Genomic DNA, 20,034 nt, shown 5'->3' on the forward strand with positions numbered 1-20,034 from the left:
CAGAAAATTCAGATTCTCTATTTTCTCTCTATTCTCTAATTATTCTCTTTATCCGACAAATATAAATTGAAAAAAAAACCCTGTCAATGATCTAAATGTCTTTAAATTATCATCTAGGGCAGCAGGGCTCCATCTGATTGGCCAAATATGGAGAGCGTTAATGCATGGCGCATGGAACACGATATATCCCAATTTCTTGCGTCTTTTTTCGATATGTCTAACGCGCACATTAATATCGCGATGACGATACATTTTCGATATATCGTGCAGCCCTACCTTAGTTCTCGTCTAGTAACATTTTGCTGGTATTATCCTGGTTTACTGGATACTTTGCCTCGTAAAATTTAATTTGGAAGTTATTTGGGAAATCAGGACTCTACATCACTGTTGCAAACAGTAACCTTTCTGTCTGTAGGAATTTGTGATCAACTCTCCAGACTATGAGGCTGCCAAGTTCTGGGTGGGGAACCTTGGTAAGACTGCCACCCATGCAGTGGTGTTTGCTCAGCTCTACACCCCTGACCAGGTTTGCCACGGCCTGCACTCCTTCATCGTCCCGGTAAGACCTTTGACCACTGACCGAGTTATAACTGATTGTATTATTAGATGCTGTCATCTGATGTGATGTCACACAGGCCCTGTTTCGACCTTGTATTAACATCTATCCTGAGAGATCCGATGACAAGTGATGTCATGCAGTGTTAATTTTGGCAGCTATTTTTGATTTAGTCTTAGTCTTAGTCTTTTGACGAAAATGCACATTAGTTTTAGTCTAGTTTTAGTCATTTTGATCCTTCTTAGTTTTAGTCTAGTTTTAGTCGACGAAAACAAATTACATTTTAGTCTAGTTTTAGTCGACGAAAACAAATTACATTTTAGTCTAGTTTTAGTCACATTTAATAGCCACATTAAACTCCTTATCTTCCCTTCTCAGGTCCAGGGACCCCCTGTGTTGTGTCTACAACTGCGTACTAGTCTAGCTTGCAGTACTTAGGTTGTCCATTAGATGTCCCTCCTATAGGTCTATAGCAGGGGTCGGCAACCTTTACTATCAAAAGATACATTTTGCCCCCTCTTCCCCCAAATAAAATTTGTCTGGAGCCGCAAAACATATTTGATAACAAAGCTGATAAAATTTTATATAAAGTTATACTATACTAATCTGTAGATTATTGCATTTCTGAAATTATAGAACAACAATAAAGAAAACTGTTGACATTTTATTTATTTTTACCTGTTACAACAAAGGGAAACACCAAATGCTTATGAAGAGGAGAAGAAAATACACAGGCAAGTGTAGGCCTACGCAGAACTATGTAGGGTTATTTGAGTCATCCCCATATTTGTGGGAAATGTATGAAATAAAAAGTACCCTATTTTGAAATAAATAAAAACATATAGCTGCAGCCTATATATTTTAGCTGGCGTTGGCGAAATGTGAAAACAAAAATTGAAAGCAGATCAGACTGGAGGCGGCCACAGAAGCTGGAGCTCGGCAGAAACCAACTGCAGCCTCTGCTCTGATCCAGAAGCTGCGGCGCTGATCTCAGAGCAGCTGAGACCAGAGAAACTCTGTGTTTTCACTGTTTCCATAGTTAAGAAGCAGGTGAGTCAGTCAGTGACCGGCCTGCTTCACATGAACAAGCTCTGATCTCACTGTCTCTCTGAGCGAATGCGCGGGGGCGGAGCCTCGGGACCGGTGCGCTGTCTGGCAGCAAAAACACAAACACGCACACACACACACACAGACACACACACTCGCCGCTCCGGGTACTTCATGATGGCCTGATAAGATTATGTTTTTAAAAATTGTTGTGACTTAGTCAACCGCCAACATTTTCGTTTCGTCTCGTCTCGTTAACGAAAATTAAAATAGATTTCGTCATAGTTTTTATTTTCAAAGATCCATTTCGTTACGTCTTAGTCTCGTCTAGTCATGGGAAAAGGGGCGTTAACGAATATTTTTCGTTATCGTTATCGTCAACGAAATTAACACTGATGTCATGTCAGAAAAGTGTTTACCCAGTCTGTGTATGTATCTGATGTTGTTGTAATTATATGCGTCAGTGTTGTGTGTCTCTGTCGGTGTGAATGAGAAGGTGGTAGAGTGAGAGAGGAGTCAAGAGGGGCTGAGTGAATCAATGCTATGAATACATATTTATCATTAGATTCCCATCCCTGTGTTGATTTCGTTTTAGTTAAGTGTTTTGGTTGTATATGATAATTATATTGTATTTGGTTTGTTATGTATGTTGTCTCTCTCTGTTGGTAAATTTTTCATTAACTCATTATGTAATCACCACTATGTCGATGTCGAAGGGTGGGTGAGTGTTTGAGTCCTCAAAACCCTTTTGCAGCTTCAGGGATTCAGCCAAATCCAAAACATTTATAGGTGGTGACGGAAACTTCAAATGTAAAAAAAAACATAAAATGCCATACTGCTCCTGTGGTGTCATCCAAGCCACCCTTAGCCCTTGCATTTACATTTAACTCGAAAAGGCGTCATTTACACCATGTTCTTTGCCTAAACGTCCACTGTGATCCACTTGCGAAAGCTTCATTATTCATGTTTAAAGTGAGCGTAGGTCAGCAATGTCAATGTCAATTTTATTTATATAGCACATTTAAAACAACTGGCCTCCTTAAAACAGGAGGCCAGTGTAAGAGGCGCCACATGGGTGTGATATGGTCTCTTTTTTTTCCTAGTCAGCAGGCGAGCAGCAGCTTTTTGGACTAGATGCAGCCGTTTAAAGGTCTAAGATCTAAGCTAATCTTGATCTAAGCCTACATACAGGGAACTACAATAATCAAGACGGGAGGTTATGAACGCATGCATAACTCTCTCTAGGTCTTTTGTGGGAGGTAGGCCTTTACCTTGGCTATTTTGTTAGTTGAAATAAACTACCTCTGACCACTTTAGAAATTAAATTTTTTCAAAATGTAACTGTCGTGTCTTTCAAGCAGCAGTGTTGTTGAAGTCGGTGTTTGAAGAGAGGAGACCGCGGACCCAGTACTTATAAGTACAATAATGTTTATTACACAGAAGTTTCACAGGTCAGACGGATACCATGGTATACCCGGAGACATCACAAGCCAATAGTGAAAGTCTGACTTCTCTCTGCAGGGCAAGAAGTTTTATAGGTGGGAGGTGGGACCCCAAAACTTGAGATAACATGACGTCACACAACAGGGTCCTTCATTGTACAGGTCAAGAAGTATTCTAAGGGGGAGAGAGCTAACGAGTAACACCTGGAATAGTGTTCAAAGAGAGTTTAAGACGCTTAAGCTTTTAAGATGTCATCATGTTTTATAACCATGTTCAAAAGAGTTATTAGCTAAAATATACCACATAACGCCCTGTCAAAAAGAACACCAAGACTCTTTACAGTGGAGTGAATATTAGGAGCCAAAGGCCCAAGATTGTCCACATCTTGCAGTTCTGATTTTCCAAATACAGTTCAGGGGCAAGTTTTCACGGCGTGAATCAACAGTTAAAATCACATCGTTAAAAACTTTTAAAAGAGCTGTTTCACTACTGTGATGCTGTTTAAAACCTAGAACTTTTAATATACATTATTGTTGATAAGAAATGTTTGCAACTCGGTGAGAACTACCTTCTCTTGGATTTTGGACGGGCAGCTTAGAAATGGGCTTGAAATTAGAGAGAACAGAGGGATCAAGATTTTGTTTTTTTAACAAGGGCTGTACAACAGCAGGTTTGAAGGCAGCTGGGACACTAGCCAGGGAGAAGACAGGTGTTTATCAATGACAGAATACATTGGCCAACAGTGTCGAAGACTACCTCCCAGCCAGACGACTGGCGGGGATGATATCGGAAGGGCAATTTGTGGGTCGCAGATGGTGATCCAACTCGGATAGGGAGGAGATTGATAAGGGCTCAAATTGACCAAAGACAGCTGGGCGCATGATAGGGATTAATGGTCAGTGGACATAGTTAAAGATGATATAAGAACAGACATTTTTTAACAAAACATTTAAGAAAGGAATCACAGAGGACAGGTGTGTGCAGAGGAGTAGGACTACAGGGTTTCATGATATTTTTTAAATGATTAAAAAAAAACCTGAGGCAGGCCTGCGATAGTTATTGGAGACCAGGTTAGATATAAACTTAGTTTTTGCAGATTTTACTGCTTTCTGGTAGTCAGAAAGACGGCTCTGTAAGATTTCATATGAATCTCTGAGTTGGTCCTTTTTCCACCTTCTCTCTTCTTGCCGACATGCAGGACTTTGACACGAAAACAAAACAACTGCTTGTTCATGTTAATGAGTTTTCCTCAGTCATCTCAGCTCACTTTCTGTTTCTCCCTTTGTGTGTGAGTGTAATCTCTACATCGCTCCCAGAGATGAGAGAGAGACCAGTTCAATGTTAGAGGCACAGTTGCAAACTGGTGCTAGCAGGGAAAATCTTATTCGTACTTCATAGATTTTTCGCACATGTTGTTTTTTTGTTTTCATGAATCACCTCGCAGGCCAGATCAAACAATACTCTAGATTTAATTGTTGTTACTATGTTTAATGATACACAAGATAAAGGTAAAAGTCAGAAAGGAGATTGAAAGTTGCAGAGCCGAAAGGCTTAGTAGCCACCAAGTCATAGTAATTATCCTAGAAATTAAAAGTGTTGTTTTTGTACAGGTTAAATGACTGAGTACCCTGAGCGAAATCCATTAAGTCTATAACCAGTGTATTACAGGTAAGGGACCCAAATACCCTGCTGTCTCTCCCGGGTGTAATGGCTGGAGATATTGGCAAGAAGCTTGGCCAGAATGGATTGGATAATGGGTAGGTGATTGAGAGAGATTTTTTGCCCACTTTATCTGATAACTAGCTACTTTATACAGTTGCAGATATAATCCAAGGCTTTGCAAGTTTGCATAAATTTTGAGAGAAAATTATTTGAGTTTTTTTCCGTTGTGTGTTGGGACGTTATCAAAACGCCTACTCGCTCATGTGTGTAATAGTGTGTGATTATTGTGTAAAACATTTGAGTGGTCCGGAATACTAGATCCGTGCAATATAAATACAGTCCATTTACTTAATGCACTTTTTTGTCAATGTATCAGGTTTGTTATGTTCAACAATGTGAGGATCCCACGGGAGAACCTACTGAATAAGACGGGAGATGTTACTTCTGATGGCCACTACATTACACCATTCAAGGTTAGTAAGATTGTAGAGGATTTTTCACTTAAAACTAGAGTACCATTCAGAGTCTCGTCTGACAAATATGAAATAAAATAAAAATACATTGAAAACAATAATATGAGTAATAATAGTCACTATGGCACTTGACAATGCCACAGGGGTCTCACCACATCACCACTGAAAGTGTAGCAATTTCTGCTGGCCTGTTAGCACAGCCTTTTCCATGAGGCTCTTGTGCTTCTCTCCTTCCCATGCAAGTCTCTGTGTCTCCTTGTGTCTTTCCCATGTGTCTCACTCTAGCAGCTCAGCTGCTGCCTTCTGAAACCAGGGAGTGTTCACCTGTGCGTTCTCTCCGAGCCCCCTCCATGCCCACAATCACAAAAAATCTAACACTACACAAACAAAAAGACTGTAATGCAATTCACTATTACATATTTGTATTCAAAGCAAACAAGCATAAATGCAAATTTGTGTGTCTGTTTGGAAACAAATCAATCATCATTGCGATATTTATGTGCAGGATAGACACATTGCAAAAGACGGCAAAAACTGCGATAAATGGTGTTCCATGCGCCACACATTCCCGCTCTCCGTACCAATATATTTGGCCAATCAGATGGACCCATGCTGCCCTAGATGAAAATTTATAGACATTCTGGATCATTGACAGGGTTTTCTGTCTGAATCATTGCCGGAAAAAGAGAATAAGAAGGGGAAACAGAAAAAACTGAGATTTTTAAAACATAGATTGCTCTGCCTCCTCTGACTAAACTCTGTTGTGGAAACTTCTATTGATCGCATTTGCCTCAAGTCAGGTTCACAGACGCCACTACACGTATGAAACGCCCTCAAATTAGCATTGTAAGTGTAGATGGCTCCCTGGTGTCTGCACCCAACTTGATGGAGCTGCAACCAGGCTGTGTGCCTTCTCCCAGGTGTGGAGCTGTCCGTGGTCTCTGGGTCCTGAACAAGGGACTGGTGTGTTTATTTATCGCAAGTCACATCATCATTGCAATATTAAACAATTTTATCACATAGTGTCTGTTATGTCTTTTATGTGTTTATCTTAAAGGTTGGGCTTATAAACTGTCTGTATTTTTATAGCACTTTTCTAGTCCCGGGGACTACAGTACAGTTTTACGTTCAAAGGGAATCTATGTGCAGCACTTTCTATATGAGAAAAGGCCATTAGGGGTGACTCCAGTATGTGATTTGGAGGAGACTGGGATCGAACCGCCGACCTGGTTAGAGGACGACCGCTCCAACTCCTGAGCCACACATTTACAGATGGCTGATGAATGAAAGGAAAGTCACACAAAATGTCTAGACAAGTGAGACTTCTCATTGAGCAAGAAATGTAATGTTGGCAGACTGTTAGCAAATACCCAACAATTTTAGGCTTATTTTGTGGCTCCCGGGGGTAACAATCTACAGAACTGATTGCTCTGGTAGCCAATTGTAAATAGTAAGTACAGTCAAAAAACAGAGTAAATAAAGACTACATCTGATGATTAACAGCTTGTACACCTGGGTGTGAACGCTTGGTTGATTGAAAAGTGAAACGAAGAGTCGTTGTTGAAGTTAATTGCTTATTGTGTCTCTCATCATTCCACCAGGACTCAAACAAGCGTTTCGGAGCATCTCTCGGTGCCCTGTCAGGGGGCAGGGTGTACATCACCAGAATGGCTCTGACCAACCTGAAGCTAGCTCTGGTTGTTGCCATCCGCTTTTCAGCAACCAGGAGACAGTTTGGACCCAAGGACTCGGATGAGATTCCGGTTTTGGAGTACCAGTTACAGGTCAGAATTGTATAGATGATGGACAAAGACGATAATATAGAGATATTTTAGTGCCATTTAATCTGCATATTTCTGTCTGAATCAAACCTGAGTCCATTCCTGTCAGGCGCTGTGTTTTGTCCAATCTTGACCCAAACCTTTACGCGGTTAAGGTAAACTGAAGCACTGAGTTTGTCATGTAGTTCTTACCATGGTCACAACTAGACAACTACCAACTATTACATGTACAACTTGTAATTGATGTCCAAAGGATTTGTTATGCCTCCGCACTAATGACAGTGGTCGCAGGCATTTCTGGTTGCCTGGCCGTCTCATTGTTTTGAACACGATATCTCAAGAGCACCATGAGGGAATTTCTTAAAATTTGGTACAAACATTCACTTGGACTGAAAAATGTTTTTTTGCCTTTTTGATGCTCTATCTCCTTAAGACCTTCATGGAATAATTTCATTTTCCTGTAAATTTTATATATCAGGACTGCCTGGAGGGATTTTCATTACATCTGGCACAATTCACTTTCACTCATGGATGACCTTTTTAAAATTTGGTGGTCAAAGTTCACTGTCCTCTCAAACACTTTTTACCTTGTGAATGTAATATCCCAGAAAAATCTCAAGGGAATTATTTCAAATGTAGCACATATGTTCACTTGAATGCACTTATTAACTAATTCGATTTCAGTGGTCAAAGATCAAATGTTGAGGTCAAGTTGGAAGAATGCTTGAGGGAATTTCTCCAACTTTTGATCAGTTGGCACTTGGACTTAAAGATTAAGTGATTGTATTTCAGTGGTCAAAGATCAGAGGTCACTGAATCCGGAAAAAACAATTGTAGAAAATATGTACACAGAAACTGTGCTTCTTGAAGGAGGTATACAACCGCATTGCGATATTTATTGTTTGTTCCACACTAGAGTTTGACTGAATGGGTGCTAGGTAGGAAATTACACACACACAACCCTTAAATACCTGAAGCAAAAAATACAGACCACCAGATATAGACAGAAGAATGAAGGCCAAGAAGAGAGATAATTATCCCAACCTATCCACCATTAACACCAGATTATTTTAGAATCCCAATTTTGTCAATAAACATTTGTATAGCTATATTGTGATTTATTATTATTATTCAGTCCAGATGGTTAAGTATACTAAGTATATCCAGGGTAAGGGTTGTGCTGATGGAATATCCAATTCCTCATTGAACAATGATTTCTGACCCATCCAAAAATCCTGAACCATTAAATGGTCTAACACAGCCATGTGCCAGAGTGTTAAACCGTAATATATATGCGTTGTGTGTTTATCTAGCAATGGCGTCTGATCCCGTATCTGGCAGCAGCGTATGCTCTTGAACACTTCACCAAATCTATCTTCATGAACTTTGTTGAGTTCCAGATTGGGCAGATGATGAATAGCAAAGACGACATTCAAGTAAGTAAAATAATATATATTTCTATATATTTCTATGGAATATCCTACTCCATTTAATATAAGTTTAACAGTTGTGCATGTTAGTACTTCAAATTCTGTATTGAAGTTAACCTTGACATTTTTATTCTGAGACTTGGCAATTTTGTGTAGTAGCCACTACGTTCCAATTGACTGTAGTGAGCTCAGAGCCTGAGGAGCAAAAATAATTATGGTCTGTACTTAATATAGTTGCTGTATGTGTTTGCTAGGCAGAGATGGGCAGGGAGATCCATGCCATAGGCTGCTCCAGTAAACCATTGGGTTCATGGACTGCTCAGAAGGGGATTCAAGAATGCAGAGAGGCCTGCGGTGGACATGGATACCTGGCCAGTCAGTCTCAATCATACACATATTCACATATAACAGTGTTTTCATTCATTACCTAGACAGTAGAGGCCCCCTACAGTCTTATTCGTCTGCCACAGTTAACCACACACAGACACACACACACACACACACACACACACACACACACACACACACAAATGCCTAACTTGAGTTGTCTGTCTTTCAGTGAATCGGCTGGGTAATCTTCGGGATGACAATGACCCAAACTGCACATATGAAGGAGACAATAATCTGTTGCTGCAACAGACCAGCAACTACTTGCTCAGCTGGCTACATGCCAAGCATCATGGTCAGTGCTCAGTCAAGCTGAGATGCATTAAATATTAAGTTACTGGGACAGAGGCAGAAATGCAGTTGTGCAGATTTACAATGTTAAAGCAGTTTTTGGACTCTAAAACAACATTTGAGACCAGTGGCCTAATTTACAAATGTTATATCAAGTCTGGTGCAGCTCTTTTCGAATTGTAGTCAATTGGTGTAACTAATTGGTCACTAATTATTTTACTCAGGAGGTTTGTTTGACCAAATGTAAGTACAATTACATCTATACATAGACCTTATTGGAAACAAAAACACAGCCACATAATGGCTCCACATGCCTGTGATGCTGACAGGCTTAACACTTTCATAATGCATGATGAATTCACATGAAATCTTTGATTAGTTTGCACAGCATCAAGTTCTGTATTGTCTGGTTACAGATGGTATGCGGATTGAGTCTCCCTTTCATAGTGTGGATTTCCTTGATGATTTCCAGAAGATTCTGGGAAGCAAATTTACACCAACAACAATGGAGGAGTGTATGGACTCTGCAGGTATTTTGTTATTTCAGCTGGTACAGATTGGATTAACTTGAAATGTTGACTACAAACTTTTTTTGACAAAACTAGTATTCAGAAAACATTGTTCATTGTGAAAATATTGGCAGAAACATCTGTTCATCTGCAGAGCAATCAATTAAATAACAATGTCGATGAGAAAAGAAAGTGTCTAACATAAATGAAGAGGTGTATCAATATCTAAATTATTTTTATACGAGAAAATGTCTGACAGAGATGAATGGAGTAATCGAATTGTACTCATTATCCATGATCAGCTGCCACTATGATCAGGAACCACTACCACGATCTACAATGTTTTAGAAAAGTATAGATGCAAATTGTATCAACAGTCTGCGGCTTCATTTCAATGGCAACATTGGATTGGACAGATCTTACGTTCGTCTAAGAAATGGTGCGAAAGTCCAGTTACTAAATTTGGGAGGTACTAATTATATCTTATTAACCATTTATCTCTTCCAGACAGTACACAAGTATTGCTCCTGACAAAATTCAATTTAATTGTGTTTTCAAATTGCTTTCTCATTATACTGTGTATCTTTTTGTCTTTCAAATCAGTGCCACTGGCAGCATATAATTGGCTGGTGTGTTTCTTGTTGGAAGAGAGTCAGAAGAGGCTAGAACAGCAGAGGGCTTTAGCCAAGGATGAGTTTGAGGCCTCTAACAACAGCCAGGTAACATACACAAGTGCACATACTGTAGGCTGTAGGCTCAAAATGGTCCTAACAAAGATATCTGTACAAGTACACACACTGTTTTCAGGCAGGAACTTTTGAAAAATTCCGACGCACATTTGCATTCTCACATACAGTCTCTTGGGAAGTTTTAATTAAATGTGTCTTTAGCGCATGTCTGAAAGCAGCTACACACAAGGTGATGCACAAATTAAACAGGTTAAAAAATAAGACTGAATCAGAGTTACCTTAAAACAAGAATTAAGGTGCCAAACAAACCAAACATCCTATGCCATCGGTCAAAAACATCGACATCCCAGCTCTGCTATCATGTTCACGCTTGTCGCACAAATAAGAGCAGAGGAGAACTCTTATAGCAGAAGTTTTCTCTCGCATACAGAGGCAGTCTGATCATGCAGTGAATGTTTCACAGCATTATTGTTGGATTATTATAAGTTGGATTTCAGAATAATGGGATATACTACTAGATGTAATAGGAGGTGGATGTGACACATTTATAAGGGAAGAAATCTTGTTTTGGTAGAGATGATAGCGAAAGTACTTATTCAAATCATATTCTAATAACTTGACTGAGGAGAGCAAGATAGGACAAGATCAGCTGATATTGGGGATTTCTTGAGAGAAGGGATAATACTAAGCCAGAGAAGGATCCATCAAATCCAATGAACTATAGGACAATAGCACTTACATCACATACAGGAAAGATAATGGGAAAGATGATTAAAAAAGGATTAGCGTTTTATATGAAAAGCAGAGGAATCTTATGAACCGCTCATATGCTTAGAAACAGAAAGCACAAGTTAATAAAGGGTCTGTGATCGCAGTGTTTTTTGATGTACAAAAGGCATATGAAATGGTTTGGAAGGAGAGATTATTGATTAAAGTTGAGTAAAGTGATTGGAAATAAAAAATATTATTCTAAAAATTTACCTCGTGTTTTTTTGTTTTAGGTATACTACTGTCGTTCCCTTGCCATTGCTTACATCGAACAAAACTGCCTCCGGAGGTTTCATGAACAGACAATGGATCAGACCACGCCAGCTTGTCTCAGACCAGTACTAAGCAAACTGTGTGCCTTGTATGGCCTGTGGAGCCTCAGCAACCACATGGCCACACTGTATCAGGGTATGTACTATCCTCTTTATGTTGCATTTATACTAGGGATGGGCATTCGATTAAATTGTCTTAATCGATCGTCGGGAGAGTTAATAACGAATTTTCGATTAATCGTTAATATTTTTAAATTAAAATTCACTATTTATAGGCTGTTAAAATGCAGTGAAAATAGAAAAAACACAGCGTGTTTCCTCATTGAGATCTTTATTACAAGATGAACAACTCTTGTGGCAGATAAACGGGATCCATTCCATGGTTACACTTGAAAATATGCGCTGCTGTACTCTTCAGCCCGGCTGAGAGAGCAGCTAGCCGCTGAGAGCTAGCTGGAGTTCACGGTTCTCGAACTTTTACTCTGGTTGTTGTCTCGTCCTCACTCCCGGAACCCTTACCCAGACCCGGCTTATCCGGGTCCAAAGGGGCTAGCCTCCGCTAGCTCCCAATGTTAGCTACGCAGCTCAGCTTCATGTCCGCACACGGACCCTCAGTCTACGGGGAAGGGAACCCTAACAGACCCGGGTCTGGGTGAGGGGTTCCAGGATTGAGGACGTGACAACAACCGGAATGAGAGGTCGAGAACCGTCAAATCCAGCTAGCTCTCAGCAGCTAGCTGCTGGTCCTTCCGCGGGGCTTGTAGAGTATAGCTCCGGGATGCTTCCTACAGCTGCTCACATCCTCACTGTGCTGCGTTCAGGCAACTCGGATATTTCGACATCCTTCTTGAAGAAGAGCAGTGGACTCCTCATGCGCTCATGGAGACCTATAGCTTCGCAGTGTTGGCAGTGATGCAACAGAATTTCGTCGATGAAAAAATAATGTCATCGACGAAAATTCTTAATGATCAATTAATCGGTCGTCGATTAATTATGCCCATCCTTAATTTATACACAGAAATTAAGATGATCCATTCGGTTGTGTTGACTCAGTATTTATGTCAGTATTTGAGACATTGTGACATACTTGTTCTTTTCAAGGTAATTACATGAGTGGAAGGAAGCCAGCAGAGTTGGTTCAGATGGCCATTCTCACTCTCTGCTCCCAGGTACAGGAACTTTGTTCTCTCTATCTTCCTGTCTGTCTCAAGGCTCCATTATGCTACTCCCTAATCCGTTACGGACGGACGAATTGACAAATCGGACGGACACTTTTTCATTTTTACTTCTCCGTGTTGAAAACAATTAATCGCCAGAACAGTAGGTGGCGCAACGGAAGACAAGCTTGGAGAAGCCTACCTCACGAGTAATCAGAAGAAGTCCACTCTGTTTATTTACTTACTCCCCACGTGCACACAGTGTAGGCTACGATGGCAACTTAATAAAATAAAGTGACACCCAGCAGGTCAAAATGCTGATGTAATCGTTTCTTAGCGCAGCGGTTCCCAGGTCTTGTTTCCGAACTGTGTTGCTAATTCCACAGCTTGAAGATCCGTGTAGCTTGAAGCTAGACGGAGCTAGCTAGCTCCGCTCCTAGCTAGCATCAACCCCAGCTTCCACACACAGTCAGCAGGGACTCCCGACACTAACTACTACCCAGTGTTTGCTTCTAACCTGGCGGTATTGTAGAAACAGTGTTATGATAGAAGTGGAATTAAAGTCATGACGGCGGGTTTTTACACTGTTACCACCGTAGTTAGCATGGTGGCTAGCCCGCTAGCGCCGTTTTGAAAGCTCGTTATTACCGTATGTGACCGTGCACACATGCCGTCAGTGCTCTAACGAGCCACCGGTAGCCGGACAACTCCGCTGGCTTAACACACACGTCACATTAATCGTAGAATCGTAGTTGTGTTTGTGTGTATTGTGAAGCAGAAGGTTTGAGGTCCAGAAATGTGAAAAAACGTCGTAGGGAAATGATGTCGTTAGCGGACCAATCAAAGGCAAGGGCTGTTTGTGGGGTCTCCGAAATAAACATGGACAGTTAGAAAAATCAGAGGTGCACGAAAAGCTGTCCAAGGCGCTCGGAGAGGGCGTTCCACGGCGGATAGGGCGGTCTTATCTGTAGGTTTTTTCTTAAACGGAAAAGTATAAAGGAGCCTTCAGTCTTTCACAATATTCATGTACTTCTCATTTGCATAAGATACACTAATGCTAGGGACACACCGGAGGCGGAGGCTGTCATCCAGCGATTCTGCTTTCTCTGCTGGTTGTTGTATGCTCTTTTCAATGTAGTGGTGTAGGGGTAGGGGTCCCCTCTGTCTTCCTGTCTGCTTGTGTGCTTATGTGTGTCTGTCAAACTGACAAATGTGTAAGTATGTAATTCAAAAGCAATTACAGAGGATGGGCAGATGTGGAAAATTTTATCATGTGGAGGAAAAAATCTGGGAAATTGAAACTTGAGGAGAACAGCAGGGAAAATCAAAAGTATGCGATGCATATTTTATTATTTATATCATATATTATTTATGTCGTTTAAATCAAATACAATTTTATAAGTAAAATTTGACCGGTCATAATAAAAGGCCGCCCTACAGTTTAACAGAGTATTTTTTAGGAGGGGACCGCAGAAAGCAGTCAGTATCTGGTATGACCACCATTTGCCTCACGCAGTTCAACACAAATTCTACGCATAGAGTTGATCAGGTTATTAATTTTGGTCTCTGGAATGTTGGTCCATTCCTATTTAATGGCTATGCGAAGTTGCTGGATATTGGCAGGAATTGGAACCTGCTGACGAACACAGCAATCCAAAGCATCCCAAACATGCTCAATAGGTGACATTTCTGGTTCGTATGCAAGCCATGCAAGAACTGGGATGTTTTCAGCTTCGGGAATTTATGCCTGAGGACCTTATCATAGTTTTTCAAATTGCAATCATTTAAAAACACCTGTGTTCGTGTGCATGGGTTATGCCTTCCCATACCACAGCGCTTCTAACACCATTGCCACTCTGTTGACAACATCGAAGTCACCGCTTGCCCACCCGATGCCTTACCCGTGTAAACCAGGAACTTTTATTATTATTATTATTATTATTTGACCAATCAAGATTATGAAGATGTACTACAGTCAGGTCAAGGCCGTGATGAGGCCGACGAGCACTTTGGTTAGCTTCCCTGAGAAAAATATTGACCGTTTAAAAAATTAAAGAGAAAATCAACCTGTGTTGCATTTATATTTGTGTTGAGTCTATGTATATATGTGTTTTAAAAAATTAAGGGGACACTTTGATCACATGTCCGTGATAACGATTTATTCAAGTTGAACATTTTTACGGATGTTCATTTTATAATTTGGTGAGAACAAAATGAGGTAACAACGGTTAATGGAAAATTATCAACCCATTGAGGGCTGGATTCATATCACGCCGAAAATCAAAGACATTTTTTTAATCATAGGCTGATCTAACATGTGTGAATTTCCTCATGCCAACTGATAAAGTGACTCATGGTAAATGGTTTTGTATTCATATAGCGCTTTTCTAGTCTTGAAGACCACTCAAAGCGCTTTACAGTACAGTTTTACATTCACCCATTCACACACACATTCATACAGTGCATCTATTCGCAGCACTTAGTTATTCTGTGGGGGGCCATTCAGGGTTCAGCATGTTGCCCAAGGACACTTCGGCATGCAGATGGGTCAGACTGGAGATCGAACTGCCGAGCTTCAGGTTTGAGGACGACCACTCTACCCCTCAGCCACTGCCGCCCACTCAGACAACATCTGGGCATATGCTCCTGATGAGTCTGTGCATCGTTTCCTGGGGGATCTCCTCCCAGACCTGTATCAGGGCATCAGTGAGGTCCTGGACAGTGTGTGGCGGTACATGGCGCCATCCAATGCAGCTATTCATCATGTCCCACAGTTGCCCAGTTGGATTTAGGTCAGGGGAACATGAGGGTCAGTCAAGGGCATCAATGCCTTCGTCACCCAGGAACTGCCTAAACACTCTGGCCCCATGGGGCTGGGCATTGTCCTGCACCAGGAAGAACCTAAGGCCCACTGCACCAGTGTATGCTCTGACAATCGCGCTGAGGATTTCATCCAAGTACCTAACAGCAGTCAGGGTACCTTTGGCTATGACATGCAGGTCTGTGCAACCCTCCAAGAATATGTCTCCCCACACCATCACTGACCCACCCCCAAATCGGTCATGCTGGATGATGGTACAGGCAGCTGTCTTTCACGCCTGTCAGTGTGCTCAGTGTGAACCTGCTCTCATCTGTTAAGGCAATGGGGCACCAGTGGCAGACCTGCAATTCTAGTTCTCTGGCGATTGCCAATCGAGCTGCACAGTACTGGGCTGTGAGCACAGGTCCCACTAGAGGACATCAGGCCCTCATTGAGTCTGACTGTTTGGTCAGAAACATGCACACCATTACCCTGCTGAATGTAATTTTGTAGTGCTCTGGCAATGCTCCTCCTGTTCCTATACCGGTCCTGCTGCTGATTGATGCCCTTCTACGGCCCTGTCACGGGGAGAGCTAGTCGCTCTCTTGGTATCTCCTCCATGCTCTTGAGACTGTGCTGGGAGACACAACAAATCTTCTTGTGACCAGAATATTTATGTGCCACCCTTATGGAGCTGAAGATCCTGCAACCTGATTGGGCTTCAGGTATTGCCTCATGCTACAAGAAGTGACAAAGCCACAAGCAGAACACAAAACTAGAGAAGAATCAATCAGGAAGGATAAGGACAGAGCAATTGCCCGTGGCCTTCACATACAAAACCATTCCCTTTTTTGGGGGTTGTCTTGCATTTCCCTCTCACTTCCATCTGTTGTGACTTTCACTTGCACCAAAGCAGGTTAATTGATTCATAATCACTTTTGCTTCCTAAATAGAAACATTTACAGTTTCAAGTGCCTTGATATAATGTATATTAGGATCTGGCGCTTATGATAAAATTGAATTAAATTGACATCCTAACCCTAACCCTATTGAATTGACATCCTTGAAGAGTTGGTATGAATGAGATCAAGCCCTAATCCTAACCCTATATTCCTGAGACTGCTGTAAATTGTTTAGTAATAGTTTAGCATGGAATTTTGTCATACGCTTCCCCATTCCTTGTGCTCTACCTAATTTCTACCTGTCTTCATAAAGCTAAATGAGGAAATTATGGCTTTTGTAGATGTGGCTCGGCAACCTCACATAAACTTAACCTGATCTGCTCTCTGTTTCTTCTCCAGCTTAAGGATGATGCAGTAGCGTTGGTGGACATATTTGCACCCACTGATTTCATCCTCAACTCACCCATTGGCAATGCTGATGGACAGGTAACGCACACAAACACAGAAACCAAAGAGCTGTCATGTCATACCATAATGAGTGTTGTTGAAAGGTGGTCTTTTTCATTAGGTCAATATACGGCACAACCATAACTTGATTATTCTGTAAGAAAAAATATATCTGGTGAGAATATAGAGCAGGGGTGTCCAAACTTTTTGTCCCGAGGGCAACATACAGAAAAAAATACCAAGGACTGGGCCACTCATGCCGCCACGCCCCCCTGCCCTGGAGTGGACTGTTGACAGTCGCGTCGCTCAGGGCGGGGGGGCGTGGCAGCGTGGCGTGGTGGCGTTCTGAGGGACAGCTAGCAAGTCAGCAAAGCAATTCACCGCCAGACCACTAGGTGGAGTAACGTTTTTTGTCGAAGACAACCTTAGAGACACCTTCTTTGAGTGTGGCAGTCTTTGTCGACTGTTTATTACTTGTCCCTGATCTTTCTACACAGCTTCGTACACTCGTCAACCTGCAAACCGACGTCAGCCGAGATCTCCTTCCAGGAATTGCAGGTCATCTGCGTGTCCTTGTATTTAGTCAGTGACGGGTTATACAAGTGGTCATAATTTCAGATCTCTTCTGCCAAGTGCTCTTCTATTTGGTCCATATCCGTTCTTCTAAATCTTCCTTGGTTTCTGCCGGTATTATGGGGCATGAAACCGGAAATATGACTCTGGAAAGGATGTAGTTAGCGGACCAATCACAGCCTTGCGGGCTGCGTGAGGCTTGCGTAGCTTTGTCGTTTAGTTACAAAAAGCATGCACCGGCCCCTCCCCTGTCGAAGAAGCCTGGCCCCATAAAGCAAAACAAAGTGCTTTAAGTAAGTGGCATTTGAGCGCTACTAAATTTTGAGTGTCAAAAAAAAAACTGCGGGCCGCAGTTTGGACACCCCTGATGGCATAGAAGCATGAATTATTTATCCTAAAGCTGACGTTAGTCTGAAGTTGTCAACTGTAACAAATCTCTGGTTTATTGTAGTAAACAGTGAGCATCAGTATTCAAACCTTTTACTTATCCTTACCAACCAACCAACATCTCCTCACTTGTTCTATATGTCTAGACTTAGACTGCATGAGGCCAAAATCATATCAGCCATTTTGGGCACATATAGAAGATTATACCTGAGAATGTAACGGAGGAAATAGCTTCTTTTGAAAATTAAATGATGCAATACTAACACAAATCCTTAAGGTTTTTTTGGAAGATAACAGATGATTATCTTCAACAAGAGGAAATGTAACCCAGATCTTTGTAATGAGAGTAGGCAGTATATCAATTAGGAAATCATAGTTTATAATCTGCATTGGATCCTGTCTATACTATTCATTGTTCATTTAGGTTTTTGTTAATCTACAGTATGTTGTGTGTTTAAAATGACCTGGATATATATACCATATTCACCTAACCTCCAAAATTGTAAATGTTGACCTAAATTAATTAGTTTGTCAACAAATTCCATATTTTATACCTGCTAGTTTTACATAATTTTAGCCTGTCAAAAGGTCCCACACAAATGAATTCCGTACATCCAACATATTTCTGTCAATTCCTTATTTCACCAACACAGAAGCAACAAACAGTGATTTGTTGCAGCCGTAAATATAACCATATTTTAAGCAACATAATCGATCAGCATAGTCCATAATATCTGCCAGAAGAAATGTAGACAGTTCAGCACTTTATTTCAGTGTCTGTGAAAGAAACAAGCAGGGTTGAGGCGTTTAGACCTTCTTCAACAAAGAGAGCATAAAAACTACTCGGACTCATCTACTTCTTTCTCCTCCACACAGCTTTACAAAAACCTATGGTCAACAGTGTTGCAGGGCAGCCAGGTGCTGGACCGTCCTTCTTGGTGGAAAGAGTTCTGCTCACACAAACCTGTGGTCGGATCTCTGCGTCCAAAACTCTAGAAGCCAAACACATGCTGCAGGAGAAGTGTCTGAATGGTCTACGAGTGTAAAACTTTGCATTATGACAACACACCTGTGATTGAAGGCACAAAATGATCATTATTGTAAGCACTACAAAACTTTCATGCTGAATACCCTACCTAGTGGTTAATATGTTGGTAAAGGAAATTTGTGATTTGAATTGATCAAGCCTCTAAGCATGTTTAGTTAATTAGCTAGTCAGAAAGTGCTAATGAGTTGCGAAGAAACTTTTTTGAAAGTGTCAACATTGTTCATTATAGCTGAAACAAGCAGTCAATTAATTAACTACTCGACAATTTGAAAATGTATCAGCAACTAAATTAATTGTCACAAAAATAATGAACCGATGTGATTGTACAATTCTGATAGTATTCACTGCACCTGAATTGTTCCTATTTGCTCAATCAAACATGCTTGGTGGAACACCCACTCAGATTTCTGAGATATCCTCAAATAACTTTTTTTCCTCTCAGTGATAAACATACCATAACTCTTACAGTAAATATTGATGATTTAAGACTTCAAAGGGGATGGACTGATTTTAATGTTTTACTGGATTTATGTATAATGATTATTATAATTAAATTAATTAAAAGGCATATATAAGAAAGAAACTTGTAGATTTAAACTCTGTGTCACTGGAATACAGTCTCTGATTATGTAGTCTTTGTGGCCTTTCCAAGTATCACTGCAAGTGCCCTTAAAGTTCCCAGTGTGTCCTGTGGAAATTACACATCCTCAAATATTACTGGCTGTAAATACTGGTTTGTGTGACATTACTTCAGTGTTTTGGAACTTAATGTCTCATTAAATATGTACAAACATGTTTAAAGAAAATATTCTCATAATATACAGTCGCTATGTTGTGTGTTAAATTTGTATTCAGACATTACACAAGTATACTATCAAACTTTTATTCCAGAACATTATTTCTCAAGCTCAAATCTTATATTGCTTTTTGAACCATATAAATCTGAATGATGTCTGAATAGAAATGTAAGTGTCATGTATTTCATGTGATCTGAATCATGTGTGAAGTAATCTGTTATCATTAAAACATAAATAAAATACTTTAAGGCCCATAGATTATTGAATACATATCTCGAACCTCTCTAATGTGATGGCTGAAGCTGTTTCTCTTCTCAGATGGTTGTGATTTAGCTACTTATGGTTGGTTTTCCAGGTTTGAGTCATCAGTCTTGAGTGGGGAATAGTATTTCTTCATGTTCATAGCCAGAACAACTTGTAAAAATAACCTCACCTGTTATCAGCTTGCAAATTCAGCAGTGATCCCACACCAAAAAATTGATTAGGTGTTTTATTTGTTGAACCCATATACTGTTTATATAGATGCACAACTGGACGGCTCCCAAAAGTTCAGCCAAAATGTCTCAATCACCCCCTGGTGGCTGGCTGCAGTACAGGTTAGAAACTTTGCCCCAT

General features: G+C 40.8%; 1 protein-coding gene across 2 annotated transcripts in view; it reads left to right on the plus strand.

Annotated features, from left to right (window-relative positions):
• Positions 1–19,675, plus strand: part of acox3 (acyl-CoA oxidase 3, pristanoyl) — a 35,766-nt gene extending 16,091 nt beyond the window's left edge. For both annotated transcript variants that reach the window (XM_061066301.1, XM_061066302.1), the window contains 13 exons: positions 416–559; positions 4,715–4,803; positions 5,085–5,181; positions 6,783–6,965; positions 8,276–8,398; positions 8,647–8,767; positions 8,952–9,074; positions 9,487–9,600; positions 10,183–10,298; positions 11,270–11,444; positions 12,410–12,477; positions 16,567–16,653; positions 18,451–19,675. In XM_061066301.1, coding sequence (XP_060922284.1) covers positions 416–559; positions 4,715–4,803; positions 5,085–5,181; positions 6,783–6,965; positions 8,276–8,398; positions 8,647–8,767; positions 8,952–9,074; positions 9,487–9,600; positions 10,183–10,298; positions 11,270–11,444; positions 12,410–12,477; positions 16,567–16,653; positions 18,451–18,570 — 1,560 coding nt within the window. In that variant the 3' untranslated portion in view covers positions 18,571–19,675. The remainder of the gene's footprint in view (positions 1–415; positions 560–4,714; positions 4,804–5,084; positions 5,182–6,782; positions 6,966–8,275; positions 8,399–8,646; positions 8,768–8,951; positions 9,075–9,486; positions 9,601–10,182; positions 10,299–11,269; positions 11,445–12,409; positions 12,478–16,566; positions 16,654–18,450) is intronic.
• Positions 19,676–20,034: the final 359 nt, after the last annotated feature.

Source organism: Limanda limanda, chromosome 22, assembly GCF_963576545.1.
Source record: "Limanda limanda chromosome 22, fLimLim1.1, whole genome shotgun sequence".
Lineage (NCBI taxonomy): Eukaryota > Metazoa > Chordata > Actinopteri > Pleuronectiformes > Pleuronectidae > Limanda > Limanda limanda.